At 41.8% G+C, this 20,742-nt stretch overlaps 1 protein-coding gene across 1 annotated transcript in view; it reads left to right on the top strand.

The window, feature by feature from the left end:
* Positions 1-5,352: 5,352 nt before the first annotated feature.
* LOC140158409 (laminin subunit alpha-1-like) overlaps positions 5,353-20,742 on the top strand; it is a 161,869-nt gene continuing 146,479 nt past the window's right edge. Inside the window, 2 exon segments of the mRNA XM_072181501.1 lie at positions 5,353-5,784; positions 12,219-12,425. Of these exon segments, the coding sequence (XP_072037602.1) occupies positions 5,557-5,784; positions 12,219-12,425 (435 nt within the window). The 5' untranslated portion in view covers positions 5,353-5,556.

The raw sequence follows: 20,742 nt of genomic DNA, 5'->3' as shown, positions 1-20,742 counted from the left end.
ACATGTAATATTACATGACAGAAAAAGTAAAGTGATAAACCATTATGTTATATTCAAACATTTTATCTGAAATGTGTGCAAAATTCAATATTTTCAAATTTGTCAGGGGTTAGCAGAAGCCAATTTTAGGGGGGGGGGTCTGGTATCTTGCTCAGGGGGGATATGAGAATTTTTCATCACCATTTTCATGAATACTTTAGGGAACCTAATGAAACTTCAAAATATGAGTAAAAAATGCTGACCCCTCTTTTCCTAGATTTTGCTATATTGTACTGTTTTCTGAGATATGTAGTGTTAATTACCATGATCACAATAATAGTTGAATGCATACATGATATTCATAACACTTTACATACATGGCAGGCAGGAAGGTCGTAACACAGCATAAGGACCAACATTGGGCATGATCAACGGAGCTGACACGAATCTATTGGCAACATTATGCGCTGGAATTAAATAGTGGTTTTCTTTGCTTTGCCTTATCTGTTCGGGTCAAAATTCAAAAGGGACATATCTGACACACACCAACATTGCCCGGTTAATAATTACATTATACAGCAGAGACACTGAAATGAATACCCGGGATCGATACATGTGAATGTGCTATGCACGATTTGATATTCAGACGACAATCTTTGGATACCGGGGTAGGAAATGATGAATATCTCCCGTAATTTATTTAGTCTAAAGAAGCCAGATTTTGTTCCTTGCACTTGAATATATGTGTTGAACTGATATGATAGTCGTTAGCTTGCGTCTTAAGAAAGAACCGTGCATCTTGAACTCAAAAACTGACAAAAATTCTGATTTTATATGTGTCGAACTATAGCGCAGCGTAGGCTAGCTGCACTCACTCATGGAGGCTGTGTAAAAGCAGATGACCATTGACCTCATCATGGCGTATACATGCTCACTCATACACAGAGAGGTCAATTACCAGGCTATTGTCAGTAGCCTTAGTCGGATGACCCTCAGCTCATTATGCGTCTCAAAGGTCGGAACAAAATGGCCATGCGTGGCTGTGGATTCAACCTACCATGGTGATTTCTGCCATGAACATATCGGGGCGATGACACTGTGTGACATTGAAACTAACCTTTTGTTATGGAAAAGTTACAATATGGCTTTAAGTTTAAGTAAACAATGGGAATGAAAAATCAATATCGGAAACCTTGAGCAATGTCATCATTATGCTAGCATGTTAAAGAGGTGGGTAGTCCAATGAGTAGGACCTGTTTTTTTCTTAGTATACCAACTACACACTGACTCTGATCGCTCAAGAAAGATTAACCACAAAAAGCCACTAACCGCCCCTCGCGATTCGTCTTTCTTGCGCCATGTGAGGTAGTGATCATAGTCTGAACTGAGTATAGTCTGGTAACTTAGAAAAAAGGTCCTACTCGTCGGACTAGAGGTTGGTAGGGAACATGGTGTTATATGAAGTGGTGTAATCATTCAATTACAACTTATTTGTTACATTGAGATGATGAAAAACTGCAGAATTTTGACAGTGATTTTAATACACATTCCAGTAATTTTTATTAAGTGTAATTATGTTTAATTTGCTGTATTGATTTTTTAAATGTGCTAATAATGCAAAACCTTTTGATTCATCAACTTGTATTAAATTCTGGTATTTTGTAGTAAACACCTTTTTTTTCAATAATTCAAAAATCTTCTCAGGATCACTGTGAGAAAATAAATTAACAACATATAAAATATTAGCATGATACAAATTGAACAATACTAGTACTGGGCGCTATGGGGTGATATTTTAGTTTGTCTTGCTACATTTGTTGACCCAATGATTTTTGTCATCCTTACACCTCAAATGATAAAACTGAATTGGTTCCATTTTTTTCTATGCCTCCTATGCCTCTCACGAGGGGTTGAAGGTCTTAATGGCGGCCAAAATATAAAATGTGTTCTATCATGTTGTAATCTCTCATTGCTAGGAATATAAAAGTCAATTGTTATATTGCACTAGGGTGCTTGGTTCATGAGTTATAGAGTAAATTGGGTCAAATGTCAAGTATCTCATGCACAGTGGCCAAATTTTCAAAATGCCCCGATTCAATCGCGTCTTGTCTCAAATTACTCCTCTCGGCAAACAAATTGGGAAAATAATTTGTTTGAGAAATGTATAACCTTGGAATTGGATGAAATCATGGGTCAAAGGTTATGCATTTCATATACATATTCCTATTGGACTTGACTGCATTACCTCTGCAGGGGACATGACAATACAAATTGCACAAAATTTGTGAAATAAGTATATGTTTGAGATTTCTTATGTTAAGGGGAGTAATTTGACACAAGTTTCGACTCCTGGTGGGAACCACATGGGGCATAGAAAAAATGGAACTAATAAATTTTTATCCTTTCAGGTTTAAAGATGCCAAAAAACATTGGTTCCACTAATGTAGAAAATACCAAACCCATATCGTCCTGTACTATACAATTAAATGTATAAAATCTTTATGTATAAAGAATTATTGTAAACAGATTATATTAGAAAATAAGAGAAACACTTTATACCTATATGATGTGTCCTGTGTATTCATTGAAAGTAATGACATACAGTGGAGTCTAATGAGTGTTCAATTAGCTATAAGGCCAGGGATGACCAGTTTACGTGTGCCAAATACCGCACTCAACAATGTCCAATATGCATGACCAGCAAAACCTTAAACATTTGGCGAGGAAAAACCCTGTTCTATGGGCGGGTGGACTTATTACATAGGCCTATGGGACAGAGAACAGGTGTGTAGTTCGATTCGAAAACCATTCATACCTATCACCTCTTTTTGCCTGTATTTTGCGAATTGGCCCATGCTACCTTACGGATGTCGAAATTTTATTTAAATGAACATGATGAGGATGACTCTGTCATGCAGTGGCGTAGCTGTCGGGGGGTGGCAAAAATTGCCTATTTGGGCCCCCGCCCCCTAGCGCAAGGAAAAAGGAGAGAGAGAGGAAAAAAGGGAGGAGAGAGGGAGAGGAAGGGCAAAAATGTAACTATATATCAAAATGTGTTGCTTTTAGGGCGCTAGCGCTTATAATCTTTTTTTGCTCTTCACTTTTTCAAACCACCGAAAAAAAAATTGGTCAACCTTTTCGGGCTGTTGAGGAAGGGCGGCAAAATTTTTGTTTGGTGGATTTGGGCCCCCGCCCCATACAGGCTTGCCCCCCCTGGAAAAAATCCCAGCTACGCCACTGCTGTCATGAGTGACATTGTATTGCATACCCCCACCCACCAAAGTATTTATGAACACTCCCTAAGACCAATTGTAGGATGAATTTGGATCTGTGGTTTGGTCAGTTTTCTAAAACTAGTGAGGGCACTATTTTTGGTTCTTCATGAATGTAATCATAGATTTTAATATGGAAAGTGGTGCCAGGTGCAACATGGGATCCATTAGGGAGCGATCATTATTTACGGCAGGGGGAATGGGCATTTTGAGGGGGGAACCTGAATTTTTTTTTAAATGTTGAGCAGACGCGAGGGGGGAACACAAATTTGTTTGTTGATTTTTGCTTCGAAAGTCCCATTCCCCCTGCTGTAAATAACAATCGCTCCCTTATATGCTAGCCATTAAAGAAACCACCATGAGTTATCCCCGGGAGTTATCAGCACATTTATATTTATTGCAGGCAGGATTTGACCAGGGATATGAGACAACACGATGAAGGGGGGGGGGGTGGACATATATAAAAATAGGCCTATATTATAATTAGCAATAAAAAAACCCAATTTAATAGATGGGTAGGTAGGTATGGATTTTTTTTATAAGGGACTGTTCACAAACACTTGTTATGGGGGCCTCATGCAAAATGGGTGGCCCTTAAAAGTTTTGACCTCCTAAGGTGGGTCCTGAAAAAATTGACCTCGAATTTTCCCTGGAAAATTGAGTTTATATGCTTTTCTATGGGGTTGACCCATAATTTTCTTATTAATAAGGGGGGCCTGAAAAGGGGGCCCTGAAAAATGTTTGCCATTAATTTTTTAGCATCAGGCCCCCCCCCCCACAATTGTTCGTGAAGGGTCCCTAAAGCTGCAAAATTGCGTTTTATAAAGGACTTGGGAACTCCCCCCCCCTTTTTATAAAAAAAAAAAAAAATTAAATATCGTTTTTATTCATTCATTTATTTATTTATTTATTTATTTATTTATTTATTTATTTATTTATTTATTTATTTATTTATTTATTTATTTATTTATTTATTTATTTATTTATATATTTATTTATTTATTTTTTTTTTTTTTTTTATTTATTTATTTATTTATTTATTTATTTATTTATTTATTTATTTATTTATTTATTTATTTATTTATTTATTTATTTATTTATTTATTTATTTATTTATTTATTTATTTATTTATTGTGTCATAGCATGACATCAGTCAATATGAGACATTAAATATTAAATGCGAGGATCCAGAGGATACATGCCTGAGAAAATATATAATAATTAAAGAAATGGAGCTCAGACAAACTGGCATTATAATAAAGGAGAGAATAAAATCATTACATGTTCAACATGTTCAATTCGCCGGCTGATCCGCCATGAGCTGTTATGGCGTGTGGTGGTGAGCCAACGACATGTAATCGTTAGTGCACGCTGGTTCGAATCCGAACGGTTCTGATTTTTCTCTCCTTTATTTATAATGCCAGTTTGTCTGAGCTCCATTTCTTTAATTAATTATTTCTTTATTTCTTTCTTTCTTTCTTTCTTTCTTTCTTTCTTTCTTTCTTTCTTTCTTTATTTATTTATTTCTTTCTTTCTTTCTTTCTTTCTTTCTTTCTTTCTTTATTTATTTATTTATTTATTTATTTATTTATTTATTTATTTATTTATTTATTTATTTATTTATTTATTTATTTATTTATTTATTTATTTATTTATTTATTTATTTATTTATTTATTTATTTATTTATTTATTTATTTATTTATTTATTTATTTATTTATTTATTTATTTATTTATTTATTTATTTATTTTGCAAAAACAAAACAGAACAATTCTAGGGTCGGGCCTAATTTTAGTGTAGGTCGGGTTACGCCAATCAAACATATTTTTAGGCCTTATGCCCTTCCCTTATGTCATGTTGGGGTCATGTTTTATAAATTTTATCCACTTTTGACACCCTGTAGATCGCTGTAGCTGTATGTTGCCGATTGCCGAATTAGCCAGATGAGTGCAACAGGTGGTTTCACCAGTTTCATTTTTATAATTAGATTCCCAATAATTAATCTTCTCAATTCATTACTGCGCTGTGAAGGGAAATCAGCAAGATACCAAGAAGATACCTCATCGATTGCCCAGCCCAGTGAACATGGTGGTGAAAGCGCAGAGAAGAGAGCGTTAAGTGATAGTCGGATTTTTCCAATTTTTAATAAGTGACAGACCCTGATAAGTGGCGGCTTGCTATAGTTATTTTATACAGTTTATGCGTTATCTGATAATATAATTCGCCAAAGACCCATGAGATCTTTAAATTTACGAGTTCGCTATTAAAAAGGTGGAGAGAAGCGAAAGTTAGGTAGCACAAGCCATGTCGGCCAGCAGCGTCCATCGCAACCGATTGCCAGCGGACATCATGCGGATCATTGTGCGGAAAGTGCCGGGGATGCTCCTCCTGATGTTAACGCTATCAGAGATGGGTAATTCCGAAACCACTGCAGTGAATGTTGCCTTGAATAAACCTATTACTGCAGTGCTAACATGTGGCACACCATCTGAAACCTTCATGGAACACCGACAAATAAATCTACCTGCAGAAGTAAGATGATTTTTGAATTTTCAATCCCATCCTTTATATTTATAATGCTAGTTCTATAGGGCCTAGGGGTCATTCTTCGGTAAGGTGCATATTTGAAGGTTTGGAAAATAGACATTTCAAAATGATTTTTCTGTTAAAGCCATATTATAACATTTGCTGAGGAGAACGCCCTCAAAACAATTTTAAATTCAGGTTTTTACACGATTGTAATGTACTTTAGTAAACAAAGATTCTCTGCAAAAATCAAGACTTCAGGTGCTGTATAGTTTTGTCAAAATCCGAGATTTTGAATAAACCGCCTGAATCAGCGTTTTATTATTACGATAGAAATATTAGGTAACTACGTAGACGGCGTGCGGGACACACACACACACGCCAGAGGGTCGTACCATATTACAACCGCCGGCGTGACATGCATTGGCGCTAGTTGTAAATTCTGATTTTCTTTGCTTTAATACCTCACTTGTTCGGCTCAAAATTAAAAGGGGACATATCTGACAGTAAATGCTAATATTTTAATACCTCACTTGTTCGGCTCAAAATTAAAAGGGACATATCTGACAGTAAATGCTAATATTTTATTGAAAATTAATACTAATCTATTTTTAAAGAAATGTTATTAATATGGCTTTAATTGTTTTACAGATTAAGAAAGAGATATGTCTCCAGTGTACTAAAAAGCGTTTGGCTCAATCTTTATTAGTGCCAGCTTGATGTACTTTTTTTTGGCTTTTTCTGCAGCTATTATGTCATCTTCGTCACAATTGCAACAAAGTTCAACTGATAACCAAAAATGTGTCGCACATTGAACATTTGTTTTTACTACAGAGAAAGGGAGTATATAACCAAGATTATGCAACATATCATTAGATTTCCATTTGACCAGTTTTAAGGTCAAAGCAGGGCATCATCTGTAGAGTGACGGAGATGATGTCAATTAATGGAAATTCTGCTGTATCATCTCCGCCCGGCATCTCCGTCACATGACAGAAATGATTCTCTCATAGTAAAATCATCTCTGAACGTCGATCCATCACAAAATTGTGACGGATATGACGTGATGGTATATATTACGAAATGAACAAACTTGCGACCCTAGTGGTAAAATTATAACATAGGCCCTACACATGGTCAGTAAAGGAGGTGAATAGAAATAAACGTACAACTGCTGTAATTTTGAAAAAAAGTAAAATTAATAATGCGAACATTTTAGGTATCAGAAGCGTTCCGAGATGATGATTAATAAAGGTACCCACCCGTATGAGTGAAGAAATGGTTAGAGTTTTAATGAATTTATTGCGCCAACATGAGGGGAAAATGTCTAAATGAAAATGTCTAAATATTGTGCTCTCTGGGTCAAATATATGACCTTAGAAAATTAGTCTTTTTCTCCAAGCGCTTCTAAATTTTCGTGACGGTACATGACATCGGGACAGGAAATTTTAGACATATAGGGTGAAGTTATGACTCCTGAAAGTGGGGGACTGCAATTAGGCACCTTACCGAAGAATGACCCATATAGGTAGGCTATACCAGAACAAAATTCAAATTTGACGATATTTTTGCTATTTAAAAATTAATCTGCAAGAAATTTTCAGTATATCAACATTATGTAGCCAGAGGTTTGCAGTGGTATAAAAATCTCAACTTTTTTTGAGAAAAGTGGGGGGATGAGGCTGTGGATCACAAAATGCCCTTTTAACAAAAAAAGTAAATTAATAAGTAAATTAATAAATAGGGAAATAAATAAACAACTAAGTAGGCCTAAATTTATAACTAAATAAGTAAATATATTTATAAGTAAAGTAAGTAAGTAAATTTATAGATCAGTACCGGGTAAATAACTAAAGCAAATAATGAGTTAATTAATCAATATAAAATAGGCTTACATGATCCGGGGGAGGGGGGTACTTAGTACAAATGGCCATATGTATACAGGGACGTGCTGCAAATATGGGTACCATTATCGGCCTTTCGGTATATCAATAACCTCTTTTTCTAAGGCTAAGCCAATTTTGGTATATGAAAGGGTAGCCCAATTTTGCCTCAATCTAGCCAAAATTTCAAAATTGTCCCCCAAAATTGGGAAAATTTGTAAAAACTAAAAGAATATGGGTTAAACTTGGCAGAAAATTTTGAATTTTGGTATATCAATGGGTCCAAATTTCTTGACAATTTGGTATATTTATGGGTCCACTTTCAAACTCTCAGCGGCACACCCTAGTCCGACGAGTAGGACCTGTTTTTTTCTTAGTTACCAACTATACTCTAACTCTGATCGCTCAAGAAAGATTAACCACAAAAATACACTAACCGCGCCTCCCGAAAAATTTGGGGCGGCGCGGTCACTGGACTTTCGCGATTCGTCTTTCTTGCACCATGTGAGATAGTGATCATAGTGTGAAATGAGTATAGTCTGGTAACTTAGAAAAAAAAGGTCCTACTCGTCGGACTAGCACACCCATACCAAAATCAAACTTGAGTACCCCCGGTACATGATGTAATCTTTTCTAGACATTTCTGAAAAACAATAAACTTACTAAAGAATTAATTAAATAAGCTAAAAATTAAAACCTAGAATAACCAAGCTGATCAACCAGTTTTAAAGCATAGTAAGCAATCAGCTAACTAACCAACCAAACAAACATAATTTAACCATTAGGTCTTTCACATTTGATTATTAGTTTCCTGTTAAAGATTTTGAAAAAGGGACGAGGTGACTTTTAATTATTAATTATTAATTATCTTTTATTTTCTTTATTTAGTTTGAACTATTACAAGCAAATATTGACTTGTTTTGACTTGAGCGGGCATTTAATTATTTAACAACAATATTTGATTTTATAAATAAGTGAAGGAAGATAGTTGTACTCTTTGTTTATTCATCATTATTGCTGATATTATTAAAGACAGAAAATGGCAAGTAGAAGTAGTTGAAAGTTGTTTTAAAGGAGAAAATTAGATACAAAAATAAAGTATTTAATTATTTTGAGATTTTCAATTTTGAACGAGGGCGGTAACGGAAACTAATAATTAAGTGCGAAGGGCCTTATACAAAAATCAAAACACAATAAATAATAGGCCTAAATCTGCAGGTTTATAGGAACAAGGCAAATTTGAAACAGAAAAATCTTTACATAAACATATCTAAAATAACATTTTTAAAATTATTATTTTAAACATTGAAAATAACAATGATGATGGTATAAATCTTGGTATTTAAAACAAGTTAAAGAGTTATTTTCATAATGGAACACAATTTTAAGAAAACAACATAAAAACAAGGGATTATAACGCTGTCGCAGGTGTACGGAAAAACTGCATTGTGCAACAAGCAATTGCATCCATCATAACAAATTCATAATTCCATTTGAACACGTTTGTGGGCAAGCCTAAATTGTTCAATGCGTAATCAACAAATTTTGCACAAAAATGCTGCAAATAGGGGAAATTTACGTTATTTGGGGGTTTTGGGCTCAAACGTGGGGCCCTTTGCCACCCCCCTAGCGTTGGACCTCGATGTCTTATTTTTCCTAAGGCCAAATTAAAAAAAGGTGTTTTAATTTTATTTTTATTTTTTCCAAAGATTCTTTCAAATGTGATTGTGAAAAAACCTCAAGTCCTATTCTCAGGCCCGTACGCATGGGGGTGCGACGTACCACCCCCCCCCCCAAATTTGATAAAGTATACAAAAAGTCAAAAAATTTCAGAATTTGCGAGCGTAGCGAGCCAAAAAATCAGGGTTTTTACGCTTTTTTGGACAAAGAAGGTCAACATTTTAGGAAGAAAGTCCAATTTTCACAAAATTTGGAAAAAAGGTCCACTTTTTCAAAATCAGCACCCCCCAAATGAAATTCTGCGTACGGGCCTGCCTATTCTGCTGTATGAAGTGTTGTATTGAACAATAAAGTGATGCTGCTATTGTATTGAAGTGTAGTAATCTAAGAGCAGGGGGTCTAAAATTGTCAAAACAGCATTTCGATCGTATGTTTTACACTTTTTCTGTAAAAAGGAAAGAAGAAATTTTTCTTTTGCTAATGCGGGTGAATGAACTAATGCACACAACACACCAACATCGTCAGGTTAATAATTACATTATACAGCAGAGACACTGAAATGAATACCTGGGATCGATACACATGAATGTGCTATATGCACGATTTGATATTCAGACGAAAATGATGAATATCTCCCGTAATTGATTTAGTCTAAAGAAGCCAGATTTGGTTCCTTGCACTTGAATTCAATTCAATTCAATTCAATTCAAATTTTATTTATACACGGAAAGGCCCAAGATCAGCCCTTGAGCTGGTCTTCCCTGGGGCCGTGTTTTACAACAAGTATAAACAACGATATAATATCAAATATCAAAAAATAAGAACATAAAAAACATATACATACAAGCAGTAGGAAAAATAAGTAATGCAAAATAACTAGGTAAAATTTAAATCATAATCACTGAATAACAGTCTTTTGAAGGAAGCAAGACTTACAGAGGACTGTGCTGAAGATGACAAATTATTCCACATAGTAGCACCTCTGTAAGAAAGACTACGCTTCTTATAGTTATTTGAAGGAAAAGGAATATTAACATTTCTTGGATTGCGCCTGAGGTCGTATTTATATTCCTTTTCCGTAAATAACTTACATATATTTTCAGGAAGTATATTGTTTGTCACTTTATACATAAATTCAGCGAGATGGATATTTCTAATATTATCAAGAGATAACCATTTAAGTTGTTCCAGAACTTCAGCTCCTGGGGTATCCCAAGGAACATTACAAATATATCTAGCAGCTCTTGCTTGTAATCTTTGAAGCTTAATAGAATCATTTTTGCTACAATTGCCCCAAATTACATCACAATAGTTGAAGTGTGGTGCAACAATAGAGTTATAGATAATTTTAAGGGTACTTTCAGAGACAAAATATTTAGCCCTTCTGATCATTGAGATATTTCTTGCAGATTTTTTACAAACATTTTCCATATGATCATGCCAATTTAAATTACAATCAATTATTACGCCTAGATGAGTGCTGGAGTAAACCTGACTTATAGCATTACCATTTATATGTACATTTAAACTATTGTGATTAATTTTACTTAGTCGCTATGTGAACCCATCATCATAAATTTAGTTTTATTCTCATTCAGACTCAGTTTATTATTGTCTAGCCATAATTTGATATTCGACAGATCATTATTTAAGCTATTTACAATATCAATGTCATTTTTGGCAGAGCAGTAAATTATAGTGTCATCAGCATACATACTGATTTGAGAAAAGTGAAGACAATTAGGCAAGTCATTAATAAATAGAATGAAAAGGAGTGGTCCTAGGATTGAACCCTGAGGAACACCATAATTTATAGAATCAAAGTTAGAAAGTGTACCATTTACAAAAGTAGCTTGAGTACGATTAGAGAGATAACTTTTGAACCATCCAATACTGTTTGCTAACTCCAAAATTTTTCAGTTTTTGAATCAGAATATTGTGATTTACAGTGTCAAATGCCTTTCTTAAGTCAATTAAAGCAATGCCAATTATATTACCATCATTGATAGCACCATACCAGTCTTCAGTTATGGAAGCAAGTGAAGTTGAGGTAGAATGTAGAGGTCGGAAACCAGACTGATTGGGAGAAATAAGACTATGAGAATTTAAATAAGTGTAAAACTGATCAAAAATGGCTCTTTCAATAATTTGTGATACAACAGACAAAATGGAAATGGGCCTATAATTATTTGGATCACAATGCTGACCACTTTTAAAAATAGGTGTGACTTTGGCTTTTTTCCAATTTGTAGGAAAAGTACATGACATAATAGAATAATTAATAATGTGAGTTAATATTGGTGCAATAACATGTACTCCTGCTTTCAATAATTTGGCAGAAATCTCATCAAAACCGGTTGCCTTATTGGTAGGAATATTACATAATTGTTTGAGTACATAGTCAACTGTAACAATATATCTGTTCAACGGATATGATAGTTGTTAGCTAGCGTCTTGAGAAAGAAGCGTGTGTCTTGAACTCAAAAACTGACCAACATATTCTGATTTTATATGTGCCAAACTATAGCGTAGCGTAGGCTAGCTGCACTCACTCCTGTGGAGGCAGTCTAAAAGTCGATGACCATTGACCTCAATTGCGATGCTCACTCACACACAGAGAGGTCAATTACCAGGCTATTGTCAGTAGCCTTAGTCGGATGTCCCTCGGCTCATTATGCGTCTCAAAGGACGGAACAAAATGGCCATGCGTGGCTGTGGATTCAGCCTACCATGGCGATTTCTGCCATGAAGATATGGGGGCGATGACACTGTGCGCGGGAGCTTTGAGACTTAACCTTTTCTTTAATTTGGCCTAATGTATGTATTTATTTAGTTTAAAATGGTTATATTTTCGTTTTTGTTTCTATATATCTGTAGGATCGGGTGCTATCTACTTGTGATGCCAACAATGACACTTTGGCCCATCCAGCAGACTTAATGGTCGATGCAGATGTTACAAGTGATGTCGGTAATGGCTACACCTATTGGCAAAGTGCATCTCTCAATAGAATAAGGAATGGTAACAGTCCTCAACTTGATGTAGCCAATGGATTGGATACAATTATTTCCATTGATTTGGGGGATGTAAGTAACTACAGTGACTTGGGTGGGCTGGGCATGGGCAGGGGGGCAGATTTTTCATTTTCCCCCTAATGATTAATGTAATTATTGCCCCCCCCCCCCCCAAAGAAAACAAATTTAGCCCAAAATGGTGCTGCTCAAATAAGGCCCATGAAAGTCAATTCCGAGTTTATCGTCACTTTTTTTTTCCAGGTTGGACTTTTTCATTTTTCATTATTTCATCAGATTTCATTATAAATGCGTGTTGATTTAAAGCCAAATTCATACATGTAATTTATAAACATGTTTTTTATATGGGTAAAGATTAGAAAAGTTAGAAAAGAGCCTGGTTTTGCTTCCAAGTTATGAATATATGTTTTACAAACAAAAATATATGTTTCCAATTGCTAAAACTGGTGAAAACACTGATACTTTGAAAATAATGAATTATTTTGGCATGTTTGAAAATTTGACGCGGGTATTTTTGGTTTCCAAAAAGTGACGCGGGCGGGGGACGATAAATTCGGAATCGACTTTCACACGCCTAAGATTGCACAATTGTGACCATGCAGCTTCAACAAAACCCGGAACAAGACACTGGACATGTTTTTGAGTTATAGGCCTTTAAAGATGACATTCCCATAAAGAAAATGAAATTTTGGAATTCTTAATTTCATGGTATTTGACTGTGGGACTAAAGTGCACGGACTTTCAAATCCTTGAAAGTACTTATGAAAAAGAGGTTTAATCATTTCAGTTAATTAAATTATGAGACTCAGTACACCGGTCGATCTTACCGTTTCCGATGTTGATTAAGATACTTCTTGCATCGATCCCGAGATGCGGAAAAAACCAATAGTCATTTTGTCCCACATAAATGAATAAATAACAAAACCCCGATCCCCGGTGGACTCACCCAAAAGGTGACGCCACACCATATGATCGTCCTTTATCCTCCTTGGTCTCCGACTGACACAGACGCGTGCCTATCGATTGTTCATAGCACTGTGTATCAATTTCTCGACCAAGGCGAGATATACTGTTGTAGTTTCACACCTTAGGTAAAACCAAACCGGTATTGTTCGGCTGAGGATAGTTTTGACGGCATTTTCTGGCGAAAAAGTGACAAAAAACGATCCAAAACTTAGCTACATATCGTGCCTCCGTTTATATACGGGACACACGAGCAATTCAAAATGGCCGCTCGATGACGCCATTCATTTTGTTTCCCACGTAAAACAACCATTGCAGCCTGTAAGTTACAATAGATGTTTGTACATACACATTGTATTTCATGTACGGTAGGTTATTGTTGCTATGTTAGGGTGATTACTCTATCGTTATGTCTTCATTACCGTCCAATAAAGACGAGTTAATCAGATATTCATACGGTGGGGATTGGTAGGGACCCGTCTGACATTTTAGTAATAAAGTTAGCCAGTCCTTACTTTACCACTAACGTTAGCGACCAGCCTCCGTGCTCAGGTTTGCTTACTGGGCTTGAGTCGCGTGTTGGGGGGGGTAGCCCCCCTCCCTTTTCTCCTCGCCGCCTCGGCCCTGTCGGGCTTGCCCTTCCTGGTGACGGAGCGGGACCCACACCCGCTCTGTTTCACCCACAGGGAGTGCTCACGATCTTCTAGATGTCTTTCTTTTGCTTAGGACTCTCCCGAGTTCCAGCTTGACGATTGGGATAGGCTCCGTCATCGCCATAAGACGAAGAAGAAATCTACCAAGGGCACTGGTAAGGTCGACACGGTGGATTCTGCTGTGACAGCCCCTATGTGTCATGGCAGGTCTGTTAAGGGGCTCCGTCCCCGGACAAGCAGGCGGTTCCTCGGGGACTGCTAGCGCGTCCCAAGGCTCAGCAGCCAGCGAAAGCACTGACTATACGGCGGAGCAAAGTAGCAGGCAGCAGAGCGGTAACCACCAGCGGAAACCCTAGCGGGTTTTGCAGCAGGAGGATACCAGTCGATACGGTAGATTCTGCTGTGACAGCCCCTATGGGTCATGGCAGGTCTGCTTAAGGGGCTCCGGTCCCCGGACAAGCAGGCGGTTCCTTCGGGACTGCTAAGCGCGTCCAAAGGCTCAGCAGCCAGCGAAAGCACTGACTATACGTCGGAGCAAAGTAGCAGGCAGCAGAGCGGTAACCACCAGCGAAAACCCTAGCGGGTTTTGTAGCAGGAGGATACCAGCCCTCTAGCGAAAATCCTCACGGGTTTTAGCAGGAGGACACCCGCTGTTGCAGGCATGTCTCACGGGCTCAAACAGCCACAGTAGTAGCCAGCGACGGGCAGCATGCAAGGGTACCCGGCTTGCCTGGGTTGAACCCTAGCATGCATGGGTTCAGCAGAGACGATACCGCTGCTAACGCTGTGGGTGTAGTCTTAGCAGAACCAACTGGGGTTGTCACACGGCAGCGCCCATGGCGGGACCGCCGAGTGATACCCTGGGCCCTAGAATAGCTGCTGGCTGTCCACAGGGACTGGCTGGCGATTATTCAGGGGTTGGGCTCGCAGTCTCTCACGGGACAGCGACCCAGGTGCATTCGGTGGCAGCTACAAAGACGAGCTACGGCTTGACTTCAGTGGTAGCCGCTATGCACCCGCCCATAGCTGCCGTGAGTGGTCCGCCACACACAGCGACCTTTGGGCGGCTCTAGAGGGTACAGTAAGTAGCTTGAACAGCCTAGCTGATCAACAACCCACTTATGTCCTCGAGAGCCAGCGGAGCGTGGGTGATCCATTACCGTCAATGGGTCAATTACCCTCTCTTGATCGATCACTGTCAAATCAACAGGGCATAGCTCCATTGATTGACGCTGCCTATTCAGGTGGCGAGGTGATTGATCGGGGGTATGCACGCTCAGCTACCCGTGGTACTAGGCAAGCTCCCTCTAGCCAAGGGACAGCCGGTATAGCGGGGTACCCATACACACGGCTTGATCCTCTTGCGGGGAACGCAGTGAGGCATGGGTACAGTGGTACACAGCCGGAGCCCTCACGGGCACCTACGCTAGTACAGCGCCGGTACCACGCCAGCACACAGCTTGATCCCCAAACAGGGAACGCAGTGTGGCGAGGGTACAGCGGTCCACAGTTGGGAACCCTCACGGGTACCCACGCTGATACCGCACCGGTACCGCAGCACACGCCTTAGTCGCCACAGTCTCTGTGGCAACAAGGGGGAGGCGGTGCTGGTACTGCAGTACCATGGGGTTACCCTGGTGGCGGATCCTTTCAGGGTCAGCTGCCGGGCGGGTATGCCCGTGGTACCCGCCGCAGGGTGTTTCTTCCACGGCCTAGCACCGTGGCAAGTGTCGCCAGCGATGGCCACGCAGTACCATCATCAGCTGTTGACCAGGCCAGCCGGCATGGGGCTAACCCAGATCTTGATCAGGGTAGGCCCCGTGCTGCTAGCGCTAGGACGACGGCTGCGAGAGCATGCGGACCCAGTGGTGCCATGGCGGATACCTCAGGGTCTGGCGGGAGTACTCCTCTTCTGCTGGCAGGTAGTCGGCGAGCCACACAGTGGTTATGCCTTCTTACCCGCTTTCAGATGCCCGTCCTCAGTTACCGTCATCATCAGAGCATGATCACGGATACTGTGGGCGAGGGAAAGGAGTCGGAAGCTGAGTCCGGTAGTGACATCACTACAGTCTCCTTCCCCGCTGCCCCGCCGAGGGGAGCAACAGCACTGATCTTCCTCCGGACACCCCCTAAGGGGGAGTCCATGGAGGAGGACCAGGGATCCTTTCAGTAGGATGCTCAGCTGCTGCTTCCTCACAGGGGACGCCTGCACTCTCATTCCCGGCAAACCTCACGGGTAGATATCGCAGGGCTGTCGAGCTCAGTAGAGCTATGACGCCGCGGGCTCGCACGCTTCCTCTGCGTGTAACGCGGGAGGACCACGAGACCTACCTGAGGGGATCCAAGAGGGACCCAGATGTCGCAAGCGTATCACGCTCAGACAACATCTGAGCTCTTCCGCAGGTGAGCCTATTAGCGGTGCTAACAGCTAGCCTCAACGAGAGCTCCATGGGCCTAGCCCATAGGGTGTCCACTCAGCGCCGGGGGGAGGGGCCTGCCACTCCAATCGCTCAACGCGATGGAAAGGCAGGGTCCCTTTTTCTCTTTGGATGCTTCTGCGCCACGGTGGAGGACCGTGCAAAGAAGCTACCAACGGAGCACTCTGAAGAGGTCGGAAACTGCCCTTACCATGGGTAGGAGCTCCGACTTCAGCAGGCCGTGCACCACCAACAGTACCCGAGCCCACTACCTCTGCAGCACCCATTTCTGGGAGGCGCAAGGGTAGCACAGGAACAGCTGGCAAGCCCCGACGAAGAGCAAGCGCGCTCCAAGGGAAGCTAGGCAGAGCATTCCTGGGGGGCTCAGCGGTTTTTCCACAGGGGGATCTCCCAGTGGACGACCGCTTATGGCTTTCACCCAGAGGTGGGAAACCATCTCTTTGAGCGCCTGGGTATGGTCAGTGGTGAGTGGGGGTTACAGACTGGCAACCCAGTCTCCCCACATTCGTCTGCACATTTCAGAGGTCCACAGTAGTGCCGTCAGACGGCCCCCAGCGTCGGGCACTACTGACAGGGATCACACAGCTTCTCACGAAGCGGGCGATTGTCCCGGTCTACCCCCGTTCTACGGGTGATCTTGGAGCCATTGGCTCCAAGGAAGACCGGCGACGGGAGCCCCATCCGGAACCGCAGGCCGTTGAACACGTTCTTCAGGCCCAAGAGGTTCAGAATGGGGACTCTCGCCTCGGTGCTAGCCTGCCCCATCAGGGGCATGGGAACAGCATCGCTAGATCTCTCGGACGCCTATCTGCATATGCCAATCGCCTCTCAAGATCGGAGGCATCTGCGCTTCTAGGTACAGGATCAAAATTACCAGTTTTGATACCGCCATCCGCCTGTCCATCTCTCCCAGGGTGTTTAACACTCTTGGTCAGAGCGGTGGCAGTGTACCTGAAGCACAGGGGTGTCAACATCAGTTGCTACCTGGACGTTTGGCTCATATACGGACGCACTCCACTGAAGACTACGGGTCTCATGGGGTTGATAGTCCGTGGGGTGCGGGACCCTGGATTTTTGATCAGCTCAAAAAGTCCAGCGTGGTCCCGACGCAGACACCACTATTTGTAGGGGCCCAGATCACCCTCACGGAGGGGTTCGCGGTGCTCTCACCCGAGCGGGTGACGAACATGGTGCGGTGTGCCTGACTCTTGGCCGAGTCTCGGGCAAAACCCGCTGTGGCATGGATGAAGGTGGTAGGCCTAATGGCCAGTATGGTAGACCTCGTACTGTACTGCCGCTTTCTCGTAGGCTTACCCAACTACACCTTCTAGCCTGCTTGCAGGCCCAGTCGTCACCAATATCCCTCGCGGTTCCGTTGTCGGAGATCGCGCGAGAGAACTCTGGTGGTGGACCCATCAGCCCAATTTGACCCAGGGTGTCAGGTTCCTGCACCCCGGTATGTCACGTAGTGACGCACCATAGCGCCAAAACGGGGCTGGGGGTCCACATCCACGGAGACTCCGTCTCGGGCCTATGGGGGCCATAGAGACAGAGTTTCACATCAACCTCCCTCGCTTACGAGGAGGTGATCGTGGAATCACATACCGTTGTCCTGACGGATAACACAACCGTGGTAGCCTACCCCAACAGACAAGGGGACTCCGGGCCACCACGATTGAGCCTGCATGCACGACACCTGATAGGGTGGTGCAAGTTCAGGCAGATTACGATGAGAGCGATACACATCGCTGGCGTCACCAGCATCCTCGCGCACAATCTGTCACGAGGAAGGGTGTCGGGACCAGCAGAATGGTCCCTTGTTCAGAGTCGCTCAGACGATCTTCAAGGGATGTACCACCCTCGAAAGATCTGTTCGCATCTCATCGCAATCATCCACTGCCGGTGTACTGCTCAAGGGTCGCGGACCCCAAGCATTCACCGTGGACGCTCTGTCCATAGACTGGGGAGGGATGACAGCTTATGCAGTCCCTCCGATCTCACTACTCATGAGGGTGGTGGCCAAGATCGGGTGGGAAGACTGCATTGTCATTCTGCTAGCGGCAAGGCCGCTGGCACTCCCAGTACCAGATCTACTCCGGATGCCCGGAGCGGAGGTACCCAGTCTATCACTAGAGCACCTGCAGTTAGCTGCATGGCCCTTACCAGGGAACACGCAGCGGAGGGATACTTTTCATCAGAAGCTGTTTTTCTCATCGCCGGGCTAGACGGAAGTCTACCCTCCGTGCGTATAGCCAGAGTCTGGCTCCATACTACGCTTGGTGCAATGAGACAAATAGCTCTCCGCTAGAGCCTCTGTGCTGCTAGTTCCGGAGTTTCTGACAGAAAAGTTCCAAGCAAGACTTCAGCGGGCCACTGGGGCCAGCTATAAGTCAGCTGTCCTCTCCATTCACCGAGGTTTCGAGACGGGTCGACTATCATAGCCGATGGTTACCTTATTAGTCTACGCCTCGACGGTATGTTCAACGAGTGTCTACCAAAACGGAAAGTGATCCTCCTAGGGATCCCAACACAGTCTTAGATTACTTTAAGGGTCACCCTTTTGACCTTCCGTCAAAAGCGCCGCTAAATACGTAACTCTCAAGATGGCTTTCCGGTTTGGCGTTGGCTTCGGACGGCGGTGCTGAGTTGCACACGGTCTCGAGGTTAGCTTCCGTGTTCACAAACACTGGAGCGACACTGTTTCGGGCGCTCTGTTCTCGTGACTACTGAACGGGCGCGGTGCATACCGACATTCGTCCCTCTCCAATCCCCAGGGTTGGGCAAGGTTCGCTGAAGCCAAAGATAGGCTGGGGTGTCCGATAAGGCGCTGCAGCACTATTTCTTCCGAACACAAGCCTTGCGAGGGACTCACGACCGCATTCATCACCCTTACAGAGCCTTTTCGGTCCAGCCGCTGTCGCAATGGCTGGTCCAGGTGTTGGTGGGGTCCGGGATCGCGAAGGTTTCGCGTCCCACGACCCACTCGACACGAGCTATCTCATCATCTTGGGTATACCGTTCGGTTGTCCCTTGAGGAGATCTAGTGGGCGGTGTCCCGGAAGCCACCTTCGCCTTTCTCTACGATACTTCCGCTTACGTTAGTAATCAGAGACGGGCGGGAGGTTTACCGGGACATTGTTCGGCGATCATAATACGGTGGTGTACGGGTACCAGGTTTTCAGACTATACAGAATACTCAGCATGGTAAGAACCAGTGTCGCTATTCTTAACCACCAAACTTATTAAGTAAGGAGGTTTATGTCTGTGATCGCGTGGTCTTTTTTGTTTCCCGACCGTTGGGGGAAAATATTTTCTGACCTCGCGAAAACCATCGTTACCCGCTCCCGATCCCTGATCAGATGCTGACCAATCTTGTACCTCCATCCGTCCGGTTACTTGCTAGATCGATCTTTCAGATGTTGATGCAAGAAGTATCTTAATCAACATCGGAACGGTAAGATCGACCGGTGTACTGAGTCTAGTCCCAAACAAAAATGTTTGGTAGACTCATAACATCGGTGCGATCTTACCTTTCCGATGTTGATTATCCCGGACCCCGCCACCCCTACAAGTTTGGTCCGAGTAGGGGATCCCAAGTCGGATAAGGGATTTATCATATGGTGTGACGTCACCTTTTGGGTGAGTCCACCGGGGATCGGGGTTTTTGTTATTTATTCATTTATGTGGGACAAAATGACTATTGGTTTTTCCGCATCTCGGGATCGATGCAAGAAGTATCTTAATCAACATCGGAAAGGTAAGATCGCACCGGTTATGAGTCTACCAAACATTTTTGTTTGGGACTATTATTCCTATTGAATCCTGTGTAAAGCAGGAAATTAATTGGCCCATTACACAGAACGGCAATTTGGCAAAAATATCAAGGTATCATTTACAAAATTACCCATATCTTGAAAAGTATTGATGCTATTCATAAAATTTTGGTATCATTTTAAAGCAAAAATGTGACTTATTCCTGGTTTTGTCAGAGCTGGTCACAATTTTGCATGCTTTGCATATGCTTCTCATTAAATACTATAATTCATATTCATTTTGGGCTAAAATAGTCTGCAATTTCTTTTCTTATTTGTGTTTTTCTTGTTCCTGGTTGTGATAATTTTTCGCACATCATTTTTGTAATATGAAATTTCTCAAATGACTTAAAATTTGTAGGTCTTTTTATGAATCTTCATGTGTAGGCCTATCTTCAATACGAAAGGTCAAAATTTTCATACATGTACAATGTATGATGGTTGTTTTTTTGGTCGGCTTTTCATAGCTTTTCCTCCCAACTACATACACTTAAAGTACATATCA

Source organism: Amphiura filiformis, chromosome 8 (genome assembly GCF_039555335.1).
Source record: "Amphiura filiformis chromosome 8, Afil_fr2py, whole genome shotgun sequence".
Lineage (NCBI taxonomy): Eukaryota > Metazoa > Echinodermata > Ophiuroidea > Amphilepidida > Amphiuridae > Amphiura > Amphiura filiformis.
The sequence above is the reverse complement of the archived record's forward strand: the minus strand, read 5'-3'. Positions and strand labels throughout refer to the sequence as shown.